Source organism: Pristiophorus japonicus, chromosome 8 (genome assembly GCF_044704955.1).
Source record: "Pristiophorus japonicus isolate sPriJap1 chromosome 8, sPriJap1.hap1, whole genome shotgun sequence".
Classification (NCBI taxonomy): Eukaryota; Metazoa; Chordata; class Chondrichthyes; family Pristiophoridae; genus Pristiophorus; species Pristiophorus japonicus.
The window spans coordinates 237,206,979-237,221,554 of NC_091984.1; the positions used below are offsets into that span (position 1 = coordinate 237,206,979).

The window sequence follows — 14,576 nt, forward strand, 5'->3', positions numbered from 1 at the left end:
GATTAAAGTATAATGGGGCGCATGCAGATTCCGGACAAAGCAAAACACGAAGGGCTGGATTTTCCGGCCCTTTGCGCTGCGGGTTTCGTCCCGGAGCGGTGTGAAAGCCAGCGGTGCGTTCTCCTGCGCCCCGTCGCGATCCTCCGGCCTGGTTTTGCTGCGGTGCTGAGCAGCACCAGCGGGAAGGGCCACGCCGGGTGTGCAACGCCTCTCACAGCGACCCCGGCAGTACTTTGCCCGACCCATCCGCCCGGAAGTGCGCCTGCAATGACCCACAAAATCAGAGTGATTCGGCATAGCCGGCGGCACAGAGAGAGGTAAAGTACTCCGCAGATTGGTCTTCCACTTTTTTTTTTAAGAGCGATTTGTGTTGTGGTGCTGTGGGCAATGGTTTGGGAATGTGTGTGTGTTTTTTTTTAAGGTTTCCTTCTCCCACACGCGGCCCGGCACTCTAGTTCGCGAGTTTCCCATCCTTGTTCCTCGAGAGGTGTACAATGCCTCCCTTCACGCTGCGTTCCCGACGCACGGCCCAGATGCCCAAACTTCCTTACCAAAGCGCACACTATTCCCGGCCGGTAACTATCCCGCCCTGCCTCCATTTTCGCACCCGTAAACAGAAAAACTTAAAATCCAGCCCAAAGAGTGGAAGGTTACCCCTTTAGCGGTCTGAATCACTCTCGGTATATTTTCAGCAGCAGAGGCCATCGTGTAGTAACGGACATCCTCATATTCCAAATACTCCTCAAACCGAGCGAGCAGTGACGAGGAATCGCTTTCAACCTGAAGCAACTGTTCCACAAGCGACTGAAAGGGAAATGGACACTTAGAGAGAGACAGGCGAAAAACTGAAGTTGGACAAAGCGGTTTGAAACAATTCCTCCGCGAGCTACCCCGACCAACTAGACTCTTCATTTACATAATGCCTGCAACAGGGAGATGTCCAAAGGTGTTTCATAACAACCTGTATTTATATAGCGCCTTTAATGTAGTGAAACTTCCCAAGGCGCTTCACAGGAGTATTATGAGATAAAAAATTTGACATGAGCTGCATAAGTTAAAATTAGCGGAGACTGGGTCAAAGAGGTCGGTTTTAAGGAGCGCATTGAAGTAGGAAAGAGAGGGGGAGAGGTTTAGGGAGGGAGTTCCAGAGCTTGGGGCCCAGGCAACAGAAGGCACGGCCACCAATGGTTGAGCAATTATAATCAGAAATGCTCAAGAGGGCAGAATTAGAGGAGCGTAGACATCTCAGGGGGATGTGGGGCTGGAGGAGGTTACAGAGATAGGGAGCGGCGAGGCCATGAAGGGATTTGAAAACAAGGATGAGAATTTTGAAATAGAGGAGTCAATGTAGGTCAGCGAGCACAGGGGGTGATGGGCGAGCAGGACTTAGTGCGAGTTAGGACACGGGCAGCCGAGTTTTGGATCACCTCTTGTTGACGTAGGATAGAATGTGGGAGGCCAGCCAGGAGTGCGTTGCAATAGTCAAGTCTAGAGGTAACAAAGGCATGGATGAGGGCTTCAGCAGCGGATGAGCTGAGGCAAGGGCGGAGACGGGCGATGTTACAGAGGTGGAAATAGGCGGTCTTAGTTACGCTGCGAATATGGTAGTCGAAAGCTCATTTCAGGGTCAAATATGCCATCAACGTTGAGGGGAGAGTGGGAGAAATGGGCAGTAAGTGTGTACAGGCTGCATTGTCAAGGCTTCTTCGGCAGCACCTCCCAAACACGCGGCCTCCATCACCCAGAAGGACGTTGCTATTGGTGGCTTTCAATCTCATAACTCCTCATCGTAAACAATTTGACTCACATACATCATGTACGTGCATAAAGGTGGCTCAATGAGCACACCATCCCACCGAGGGAAAGCAATTCATTGTCTCTCTAACCTCAATTCACTCTCCAACCTCAATTCACTCTCCACACTTAAATTTAGGTCACGCCCTATGCAGAAATGAGCAAACATGACCCGACTGCACAGTTAAATCTGGTCCACCCGTCAACCTCAGTCCACACCCATCACAACCCAACCACTGAAGCCATCCACAACACATCTCAACGAATAACACTGTTAACTGGATTTCATTTCTATCCTTCAATCTACTGTGCAACAGAGAATTTTTTTAAAACAGGGGGTTATCAATTTCCTAACAAATTCTTGCACACTCCTGGGTACCCTCTGTAAATACTGACACACTCCCGGAAACCCCCTAAACATACTGACACACTCCCGGGGACCCCCTGTAAATACTGACACACTCCTGGGAACCCCCTGTAAATACTGACACACTCCCGGGAACCCCTTGTAAATACTGACACACTTCCGGGAACCCCCTAAACATACTGACACACTCCTGGGGACCCCTGTAAATACTCTCTGGGACACAGAAACATAGAAAATAGGTGCAGTAGGCCATTCGGCCCCTCGAGCCTGCACCACCATTCAATACGATCATAGCTCATCATTCCCTCAGTACACCTTTCCTGCTTTCTCTGCATACCCCTTGATCCCTTTAGCCAAAAGGGTCATATCTAACTCCCTCTTGAATATATCCAATGAACCGGCATCAACAACTCACGGCGGCAGGGAATTCCACAGGTTAACAACTCTCTGGGCGAAGAGGTTTCTCCTCATCTCAGTCCTAAATGGCCGACCCCTTATCCTAAGACTATGTCCCCTGGTTCTGGACTTCCCAACATCGGGAACATTCTTCCTGCATCTAACCTGTCCAGTCACCTCAGAATCTTATATGTTTCTATGAGATCCCCTCTCATCCTTCTAAACTCCAGTGAATAAAGGCCCAGTTGATCCAGTCTCTCCTCATATATAAGTCCTGCCATTCCGGGAATCAGTCTGGTGAACCTTCGCTGCACTCCCTCAATAGCAAGAACATCCTTCCTCAGATTAGGAGACTGAAACTGAACACAATATTCCAGGTGAGGCCTCACCAAGGCCCTGTACAACTGCAGTAAGACCTCCCTGCTCCTAACCTTAACCCTATGAAAGCCAACATACCATTTGCCTTCTTCACCGCCTGCTGTACTTGCATGCCAACTTTCAGTGACTGATGAACCATGACACCCAGGTCTCGTTGCACCTCCCCTTTTCCTAATCTGCCGCCATCCAGATAATATTCTGCCTTTGTGTTTTTGCCCCCAAAATGGATAACCTCACATTTATCCACATTATACTGCATCTGCCATGTATTTGCCCACTCACCTAACCTGTCCATCACCCTGCAGCCTCTTAGCGTCCTCCTCACAGCTCACACCATCACCCAGTTTAGTGTCATCCACAAACTTGGAGATATTACACTCAATTCCTTCATCTAAATCGTTAATGTATATTGTAAAGAGCTGGGGTCCCAGCATTGAGCCCTGCAGCACTCCACTAGTCACTGCCTGCCATTCTGAAAAGGACCCCTTTATCCCGACTCTCTGCTTCCTGTCTGCCAACCAGTTCTCTATCCACGTCAATCTCTTGTGCGGGACCTTGTCAAAAGCCTTTTGAAAGTCCAAATACACCACATCCACTGGTTCTCCCTTGTCCACTCTGCTAGTTACATCCTCAAAAAATTCCAGAAGATTCGTCAAGCATGATTTCCCTTTCATAACTCCATGCTGACTTGAACCGATCCTGTCACTGCTTTCCAAATGCGCTGCTATTTCATCCTTAATGATTATTCCAACATTTTCCCCACTACTGATGTCAGGTTAACTGGTCTATAATTATCCGTTTTCTCTCTCCCTCCTTTTTTAAAAAGTGGTGCTACATTAGCTACCCTCCAGACCATAGGCACTGATCCAGAGTCTATAGACTGTTGGAAAATGATCACCAATGCATCCACTATTTCTAGGGCCACTTCCTTAAGTACTCTGGGATGCAGACTATCAGGCCCCGGGGATTTATCAGCCTTCATTCCCATCAATTTCCCTAACACAACTTCCCGCCTAGTAAGGATATCCTTCAGTTCCTCCTCCTCACTAGACCTACTGTCCCCTAGTACAATTGGAAGGTTTTGTGTCTTCCTTCGTGAAGACAGAACCGAAGTATTTGTTCAATTGGTCTGCCATTTCTTTGTTCCCCATTATAAATTCACCTGAATCCGACTGCAAGGGACCTACGTTTGTCTTCATTAATCTTTTTCTCTTCACATATTTATAGAAGCTTTTGCAGTCAGTTTTTATGTTCCCTGCAAGCTTCCTCTCGTACTCTATTTTCCCCCTCTTAATTAAACCCTTAGTCTTCCTCTGTTGAATTCTAAATTTCTCCCAGTCCTCAGGTTTGTTGCTTTTTCTAGCCAAATTATATGCCTCTTCCTTGGCTTTAACACTATCCTTAATTTCCCTTGTTAGCCATGGTTGAGCCACCTTCCCCGTTTTATTTTTACTCCAGACAGGGATGTACAATTGTTAAAGTTCATCCATGTGATCTTTAAATGTGTGCCATTGCTTATCCACTGTCAACCCTTTAAGTATTACTCGCCAGTCTATTCGAGCCAATTTACGTTTCACACCATCGAAGTTACCTTTCCCCAAGTTCAGGACCCTAGTTTCTGAATTAACTGTGTCACTCTCCATCTTAATAAAGAATTCTACCATATTTTGGTCACTCTTCCCCAAAGGGCCTCGCACAACAAGATTGCTAATTAGTCCCTTCTCATTACACATCACCCAGTCTAGGATGGCCAGCTCCCTAGTTGGTTCCTCGACATATTGGTCTAGAAAACCATCCCTAATACACTCCAAGAAACCTCCTCCACCGCATTGCTACCAGTTTGGTTAGCACAATCAATATGTAGATTAAAGTCGTCCATGATAACTGCTGTACCTTTATTGTACACAGTTTGATGCTGTCCCCAACCTCACTACTACTGTTTGGTGGTCTGTACACAACTCCCACTAGCGTTTTCTGCCCTTTGGAATTCCGCAGCTCTACCCATACAGATTCCACATCATCCAAGCTAATGTCCCTCCTTACTATTGCATTAATTTCCTCTTTAACTAGCAATGCCACCCCGCCTCCTTTTCCTTTCTGCCTACCCTTCCTAAATGTTGAATACCTCTGGATGTTGAGTTCCCAGCCTTGGTCACCCTGGAGCCATGTCTCCGTGATGCCAATTATATCATATCCATTAACTGCTGTCTGCACAGTTAATTCGTCCACCTTATTGTGAATACTCCTCGCATTGAGGCACAGAGCCTTCAGACTTGTCTTTTTAACACACTTTGCCCCTTTAGAATTTTGCTATAATGTGGCCCTTTTTGTTTTTTGTCTTGGGTTTCTCTGCCCTCCACTTTTACTATTCTCCTTTCTATCTTTTGCTTCTGCCTCCATTTTATTTCCCTCTGTCTCCCTGCATAGGTTCCCATCCCCCTGCCATATTAGTTTAACTCCTCCCCAACAGCACTAGCAAACATTCCTCCTAGGACATTGGTTCCGGTCCTGTCCAGGGGCAGACCGTCCGGTTTGTACTGGTCCCACCTCCCCCAGAACCGGTTCCAATGCCCCAGGAAATTTGAATCCCTCCCTCCTGCACCACTCCTCAAACCACGTATTCATCTGAGCTATCCTGCGATTCCTACTCTGACTAGCACTGGTAGCAATCCTGAGATTACTACTTTTGAGGTCCTACTTTTTAATTCAACTCCTAGCTCCCTAAATTCGTTTTTTATCTATTCTTCCTGCATCTAACCTGTCCAGTCCCGTCAGAATTGTATATGTTTCTATGAGATCCCCTCTCATCCTTCTAAACTCCAGTGAATACAGGCCCAGTCGATCCAGTCTCTCCTCATAAGTCAGTCCTGCCATCCCGGGAATCAGTCTGGTTAACCTTCGCTGCACTCCCTCAATAGCAAGAACGTCCTTCCTCAGATTAGGAGACCAAAACTGAACACAATATTCCAGGTGAGGCCTCACCAAGTCCCTGTACAACTGCAGTAAGACATCCTTGCTCCTATACGCAAATCCCCTAGCTATGAAGGGCAACATACCATTTGCCTTCTTCATCGCCTGCTATACCTGCATGCCAACTTTAAATGACTGATGTACCATGACACCCAGGTCTCGTTGCGCCTCTCCTTTTCCTAATCTGATAATATTCTGCCTTCGTGTTTTTTCCCCCAAAGTGGATAACCTCACATTTATACACATCATACTGCATCTGCCATGCATTTGCCCACTCACCTAACCTGTCCAACTCACCCTGCAGCCTCTTAGTATCCTCCTAACACATCACACCGCCACCCAGCTTAGTGTCATCTGCAAACTTGGAGATATTACACTCAATTCCTTCATCTAAATCATTAATGTATACTGTAAAGAGCTGGGGTCCCAGCACTGAGCCCTGCGGCACCCCACTAGTCACTGCCTGCCATTCTGAAAAGGACCCGTTTATCCCGGCTCTCTGCTTCCTGTCTGCCAACCAGTTCTCTATCCACATCAGTGCATTACCCCCAATACCATGCGCTTTAATTTTGCACACCAATCTCGTGTGGAACCTTGTCAAAAGCCTTTTGAAAGTCCAAATACACCACATCCACTGGTTCTCCCTTGTCCACTCTGCTAGTTACATCCTCAAAAAATTCCAGAAGATTCGTCAAGCATGATTTCCCTTTCATAAATCCATGCTGACTTGGACCGATCCTGTCACTACTTTCCAAATGTGCTGCTAATTCATCTTTAATAATTGATTCCAACATTTTCCCCACTACTGATGTCAGGCTAACCAGTCTATAATTACCCGTTTTCTCTCTCCCTCCTTTTTAAAAAAGTGGCGTTACATTAGCTACCCTCCAGTTCATAGGGACTGATCCAGAGTCGATAGACTGTTGGAAAATGATCAGCAATTCATCCACTATTTCTAGGGCCACTTCCTTAAGTACTCTGGGATGCAGACTATTAGGCCCTGGGGATTTATCGGCCTTCAATCCCATCAATTTCCCTAACACAATTTCCCACCTAATAAGGATTTCCTTCAGTTCCTCCTTCTCACTAGACCCTCGGTCCCCTAGTATTTCCGGAAGGTTATTTGTGTCTTCCTTCGTAAAGACAGAACCAAAGTATTTGTTCAACTGGTCTGCCATTTCTTTGTTCCCCATTATAAATTCACCTGAATCTGACTGCAAGGGACCTACGTTTGTCTTCACTAATCTTTTTCTCTTCACATATTTATAGAAGCTTTTGCAGTCATAGAAACATAGAAAACATAGAAAATAGGTGCAGGAGCAGGCCATTCAGCCCTTCTAGCCTGCACCGCCATTCAATGAGTTCATGGCTGAACATGAAACTTCAGTACCCCCTTCCTGCTTTCTCGCCATAACCCTTGATCCCCCGAGTAGTAAGGACTTCATCTAACTCCCTTTTGAATATATTTAGTGAATTGGCCTCAACTACTTTCTGTGGTAGAGAATTCCACAGGTTCACCACTCTCTGGGTGAAGAAGTTTCTCCTCATCTCGGTCCTAAATGGCTTACCCCTTATCCTCAGACTGTGACCCCTGGTTCTGGACTTCCCCAACATTGGGAACATTCTTTCTGCATCTAACCTGTCTAAACCCGTCAGAATTTTATGTTCCCGGCAAGCTTCTGCCCATACACTATTTTTTCCCCCTCTTAATTAAACCCTTTGTCCTCCTCTGCTGAATTCTAAATTTCACCCAGTCCTCAGGTTTTCTTTTTCTGGCCAATTTATATGCCTCTTCCTTGGATTTAACACTATCCTTAATTTCCCTTGTTAGCCACGGTTGAGCCACATTCCCCGTTTTATTTTTACTCCAGACAGGGATGTACAATTGTTGAAGTTCATCCATGTGATCTTTAAATGTTTGCCATTGCCTATCCACCGTCAACCCTTTAAGTATCATTTGCCAGTCTATTCTAGCCAATTCACGTCTCATACCATCGAAGTTACCTTTCCTTAAGTTCAGGACCCTAGTCTCTGAATTAACTGTCACTCTCCATCTTAATAAAGAATTCTACCATATTTTGGTCACTCTTCCCCAAAGGGCCTCGCACAACAAGATTGCTAATTAGTCCTTTCTCATTACACATCACCCAGTCTAGGATGGCCAGCTCTCTAGTTGGTTCCTCGACATATTGGTCGAGAAAACAATCCCGAATACACTCCAAGAAAATCCTCCTCCACCGTATTGCTACCAGTTTGGTTAGCCCAATCTATATGTAGATTAAAGTCGCCCATGATAACTACTGTACCTTTAATGCACGCATCCATAATTTCTTGAATGATGCTGTCCCCAGCCTCACTACTACTGTTTGGTGGTCTGTACACAACTCTCATTAGTGTTTTCTGCCCTTTGGTATTCCGCAGCTCTACCCATACAGATTCCACATCATCCAGGCTAATGTCCCTCCTTACTATTGCATTAATTTCGTCTTTAACCATCAATGCTACCCCACCTCCTTTTCCTTTCTGTCTATCCTTCCTGAATGTTGAATACCTCTGGATGTTGAGTTCCCAGTCTTGGTCACCCTGGAGCCATGTCTCTGTGATGCCAATTATATCATGTTCATTAATTGCTGCCTGTGCAGTTAATTCGTCCACCTTATTACGAATACTCCTCGCATTGAGGCACAGAGCCTTCAGGCTTGTCTTTTTAACACACTTTGCCCCTTTAGAATTTTGCTGTAATGATTTTTACCATTTTAACATGCAAAGGCACCTCTCACCTCCATCTCAGAAGAAGAACAGAACAATAAACCCACTAGCCTGGCCAGCCAAAGAGGAGCCAGGTCTTTCATAACACAAAGACTGAGAGACATGCCCAGACTAAGGGCCATCAGTCCAATACACATGGGTTGGATGGCCCATCACTGACTAAGTACCCGTGCTTAGAAACAAAAGGATTTTAAAGATTGGCAGGAAAGTCGGGGGCAGCACGACTCCCCTAAAAACAGGCTCTTTTTAGTGAAGCTTGTAGCTGGCAGCTTGCAGCTTGTATCTAGAGAGAGCTCTCTCTCCCTCTCGCTCCACAAAAACAATGTATGAGAAGAAAGTAAGTAAGAAAGGAAGAGAGAGAGCTGCTGCTTCTCCCTCTCGCGCCACCAAGGAGGAAGCCGCAGTTCCGCAGGCGGAGAGCGATCGAGACCGGCTGCGTGTGGTGGTGAGCATGGTCGCGAGTGTCCCAAGCCAGTAACCAGATCTCCCAGGCGAGGTGGGCGAGGTGTAAGGGCTCAGGGTTTTCTCAGAAGTGAAGCTTTTCAGGGCTATTCTGGGGAGGAAGCTTCGACTGGGCAATTCATTGGTAGGGGTGGAGTTAGAATCCACCAGGGAATTACTGCATGTTACTAGGTCTCATTTCTGTACTGTACGTATACTGTTTGTAACCTGGATTTTATTCTCCACGAGACAGTGATTTTGTTTAGTGGTGCATGTTTTTAGCCAGTATATGTTGGACCAAATAAAATAAACACGATGTTTCGCCGAAGCATTCCTGTCCGTGACTCATTTCATTTACACTCTGGATAATAATTCCCGGGTCTAGAACTTTCGTAAGGCGGGGCGATTCGAACCGTCCGTCTAGCAATTGGGCTAGTATCAAAACCGCTTACAGCATCATTGTAGCACGTAGACCCCTTACTATCCAGGGACCCCACTTTGAAATCCACGACAACTTGTATTTATATAGCGCCTTTAATATAGTAAAGCATCCCAGGATGATTGACAGGAACGTTATCAAACAAAACTTGACACCGAGCCACATAAGGAGCTATTAGGACCGGTGACCAAAAGCTGGGTCAAAGAGGTACAAGTTAGGGAACGATTTAAAGGAGTAGAGAGAGCTGGAGAGGTTTAGGGAGGGAACTCCAGAGTTTAGACCTTTGCAGCTGAAGGCACGGTTGATTGATGGTTGAGTGATTAGACTCAGGGATGAGCAAGAGGCCAGAATTAGAGGAATGCAGAGATCTCAGGGGGTTGTAGGGCTGGAGATTACAGAGATAGGGAGGGGGCGAGGCCATGGAAGGGTTTGAACACGAGGTGAGAATTTTAAAATGGAGGCGTTGCCGGACTGGGAGCCAATGTAGGGTCAGCGAGCACAGGGGATGATGGGTGAGCGGGACTTGGTACGAGTTTGGATAACGCACTATTCCTGAACTAACCGATCGGTCGATTTCTTTTGCTTTGCTCTGGTCAATTAAAAGTTGAGTGATTTTAACAGATCGTCAGACTAATTACAATTGAATCTGTCCTTCCTTTTTGTATCTCTTTAAAAATAATAGAACGCGGGAATTTGCAGGTGATATTCGAATCGAGGCTTATACTGACGCACGCTAAGCGGAAGTATATTATACAGGAGCGCACAGAGACACACTGTTATTGCTGCAATTCCTGTGCATTGCTGATTGTTGCAGAAGATTAATTAGAACATTAGAAATAGGAGCAGGAGTCGGCCATTCGGCCCCTCGAGCCTGCTCCGCCATTCAATACAATCATGGCTGATCTGATCATGGACTCAGCTCCACTTCCCTGCCCGCTCCCCATAACCCTTTACTTCCTTATCGCTCAAAAATCTGTCTATCTCCGCCTTAAATACATTCAATGACCCAGCCTCCACAGCTCTCTAGGGTAGAGAATTCCAAAGACTCACGACCCTCAGAGAAGAAATTCCCTCTTCATCTCAGTTTTAAATGGGCGGCCCCTTATTCTGAAACTATGCCCCCTAGTTCTAGATTCTTCCATGAGGGGAAACATCCTCTCTGCCTCTACCTTGACAAGCCCCCTTAGAATCTTGAATGTTTCAGTAAGATTACCTCTCGGTCTTCTAAACTAAAGTCACGCCCCGCACATGTGCTCATCAAGCGAACCCCCCTCCCCCCTGTACCTTGACCTCTGAAGTCTGTCGAGGAATACAATGGAATCACAACTCACCCTGAACAGCTCCCAGGGGAAGACGTAATGCGTGTCCTCCTCGTACTTGACAAGCGGCCACTTTCCTTCCGTCTGAACAAATTTCATCAGGGTGCAGAGAGCCGCTTCCTGCAGGGAAAGGAATCTGGAGGTGACAGGTTATCACCACGGGGAGCAACTCAAACTCCCAGCAAAAACCTAAACTCAGTAAAATCGGGGACAGAGTTTGGAATAATCCCCCTCCGTTCATGCGCAATCTTTGTGGGGTCAGAGAGTACAAATTTCCTTCTCAATACCCACAATAGCAGTCCTTAAATAAGATTTGGTGTACCCCCTCAGGCTCGATCATCTACTCCAACCTGGAGTGGAGCTGGAACCCACGGCCTTCTGACCCAGCGGAGGGATGGCTAGCCACCAAACTTTAAGAGCAGCAGATACTAAAATCAAAGCAATAATTATATCGAATGTACAGCAGAGAAACAGGTCATTGGGCCCAACAGGTCCGTGCCGGTGTTTATGCTCCACACCAGCCTCCTCCCACCCCTCGTCATATCACCCTATAAACATATCCCTCTATTCCTTTTTCCCTCATGCGCTAATGTAGCTTCCCCTTAAATGCATTCATGCCATTCGCCGAAACCACTCCCTGTGGTAGGTATGATGCCAGTTATGCAAGCACAATTATATCCTCCCATGTAAATCCTTTAAAATAATGCACTATTGATGTGCAGTGCACAGCATAGAATCACCACATGAAAGATGAACCCATGACACTCTCTATGAAAGAATGATACTAGTCACGTTCCTACCAGTTTTCAGTATCTCCTGTTAAGTTATTTCTAATATCCTACTAGAGAAGAAAGATTTGCATTTATATAGCGCCTTTCACAACCACTGGGCATCTCAAAGCGCTTTACAGCCAATGAAGTACTTTTGAAGTGTAGTTGCTGTTGTAATGCAGGAAATGTGGCAGCCAATATGCGCACAGCAAGCTCCCACAAACAGATAATCTATTTTTAATATGTTGATTGAGAGATAAATATTGGCCCCAGGACCTCAGAGATAACTCCCCTGCTCTTCTTCCAAATACTGTCATGGGATCCTTTGCATCCACCCGAGAGGGTAGCAGGGTCTGGGTTTAACATTTCATCTGAAAGATGGAATGGTAGCACAGTGGCTATGTTACTTTACTCGTATTCCAGAGGCTGGGACCAATGATCTGGAAACGGGAGTTCATATCCTACCATGGCAGCTGGGGAATTTAATTAAATAAATCAGGAATAAAAAGCTAGAATCAGTAATGGTGACCATGGAAATACCGGATTGTTGTAAAAACCCCAATCTGGTTCACTAATGTCCTTCAGGAAAGGAAATCTGCCACCCTTACCCGGTCTGGCCTATATGTGACTCCAGACCCACAGCAATGTGGTTGACTCTAACATGGCCAAGCGAGCCATTCAATTGTAAAACCGCTACAGATGGACTGCAGCGGTTCAAGAAGGCGGCTCACCACCACCTTCTCGAGGGGCAATTAGCGATGGGCAATAAATGCCGGCCTTTCCAGCGATGCCCACATCTCAGAAACGAACAATAAAGTCAATCTCGCATGCCCGCGTCACCGGGAAACTCACCTGCACCTGATCAGACGCGTGCGTCATCAGATTTAGCAGCTGCTCGATGCAATTGCTATAACGATGCCTCATCCAGATCTTGTACTTCTTCTCTGCGCTGTAGTCAGCTGAAATGAGATGAACAGAGGTGTTAGTTCTGTGGGTTTCTTGTAACACCTACAGTAACCCAGAAAGAACGTACACGTCTTTCACAACCTTAGGACGTCCCATAAGAACGTAAGAAATAGGAGCAGGGGTCGGCCACCTGCCCCCTCAAGCCTGCTCCGCCATTCAATAAGATCATGGCCGATCTGATCATGGACTCAGCTCCACTTCCCTGCCCGCTCCCCATAACCCTTTATTCCCTTATCGCTCAAAAATCTGACTATCTCCACCTTAAATATATTCAATGACCCAGCTTCCACAGCTCTCTGGGGCAGAGAATTCCACAGATTTACAACCCTCAGAGAGAAGAAATTTCTCCTCATCTCAGTTTAAATGGGCAGCCCCTTATTCTAAGACTATGTCCCCTAGTTTTAGTTTCCCCTATGAGTGGAAATATCCTCTCTGCATCCACCTTGTCGAGCCCCCTCATTATCTTGTATGTTCGATAAGATCACCTCTCATTCTTCTGAACTCCAATGTGTATAGACCCAACCTTTCCTCATAAGTCAACCCCCTCAGCTCCAGAATCAACCTAGTGAACCTTCTCTGAACCTGCCTCAAATGCAAGTATGATGCAGAATCAGTCTGGGTGGAGCTAAGGAGCACCAAGGGGCAGAAAACATTGGTGGGAGTTGTCTATAGGCCTCCAAATAGTAGTGGTAGTGTAGGGGACAGCATCAAACAGGAAATTAGAGATGCATGTAACAAGGATACGACAGTAATCGTAGGTGACATTAATCTACATATAGATAATATCTGGCCAAACCAAATTAGTAATAATACTGTGGAAGATTATTCCTGGCGTGTGTACGAGATGGTTTTTTGGACCAGTATGTTGAGGAGCCTACTAGGGAACAGGCTATCCTAGATTGGGTATTGTGTAATGAGATGGGGTTAATTAACAGTCTTGTTGTGCGGTGTGCTTTAGGGAAGAGTGACCATAACATGATTGAATTCTTTATTCAATCTGAAACTAGGGTCCTAAATCTAAACAAAGGAAACTACGAAGGTATGAGCAATGAATTGGCTATGATAGATTGGGAAGATTCATTAAAAGGCATGACGATGGATAGGCAATGGCTAACATTTAAGGAACGAATGCATGAATTGCAACAGTTATACATTCCTTTCTGGCGTAAAAACACAAAAGGAAAAGTGACCCAAACATGGCTAACAAAATAAATTAAGGATAGTATCAGATCCAAAGAGGAGTTATACAAAGTTGCCAGAAAAAGTAGCAAGCCTGAGGATTGGGAGCAGTTTAGAATTCAGCAAAAAAGGACCAAGAGATTGATTAAGAGGGGAAAAATAGAGTACGAGAGTAAACTTGCAAAGAACATAAAAAACGACTGCAAAAGTTTCTACAAGTACGTAAAAAGAAAAAGGTTAGTGAAGACAAATGTAGGTCCTTTACAGACAGAAACGGGAGAATTTATATTGGGGAACAAGGAAATGGCAGAACAATTAAATACTTCGGTTCTGTCTTCACGGAAGAGGACACAAATAACATCCCAGAAATGCTAGGGAACCAAGGATCTAGTGAGCAAGAGGAATCAAAGGAAATGATTATTAATAAGAAAATAGTGCTGGAGAAACTAATGGGACTGAAGGCCGATAAATCCCCTGATGATCTACATCCCAGAGTACTAAAAGAGGTAGCCATGGAAATAGTGGATGCATTGGTTGTCATCTTCCAAAATTCGATAGATTATGGAACAGTTCCTGCAGATTGGAGAGTGGCAAACGTAATCCCACTATTTAAAAAAGGAGGGAGAGAACACAGGGAACTACAGACCGGTTAGCCTGACATCAGTAGTAGGGAAAATGCTAGAGTCTATTATAAAGGATGTGATAATGGCACACTTAATAATATCAACGGAATTAGACAAAGTCAACATGGATTTATGAAAGGAAAATCATGTTTGACAAACCTACTG

At 45.6% G+C, this 14,576-nt stretch overlaps 1 protein-coding gene across 3 annotated transcripts in view; it reads right to left on the reverse strand.

The window, feature by feature from the left end:
* noc4l (nucleolar complex associated 4 homolog) overlaps positions 1-14,576 on the reverse strand; it is a 55,529-nt gene that overhangs the window by 24,487 nt on the left and 16,466 nt on the right. For all 3 annotated transcript variants that reach the window (XM_070888125.1, XM_070888126.1, XM_070888124.1), the window contains exons 3-5: positions 12,496-12,602; positions 10,886-10,993; positions 655-804 (exon numbers count right to left, since the gene is read on the reverse strand). In XM_070888125.1, coding sequence (XP_070744226.1) covers positions 655-804; positions 10,886-10,993; positions 12,496-12,602 — 365 coding nt within the window. The remainder of the gene's footprint in view (positions 1-654; positions 805-10,885; positions 10,994-12,495; positions 12,603-14,576) is intronic.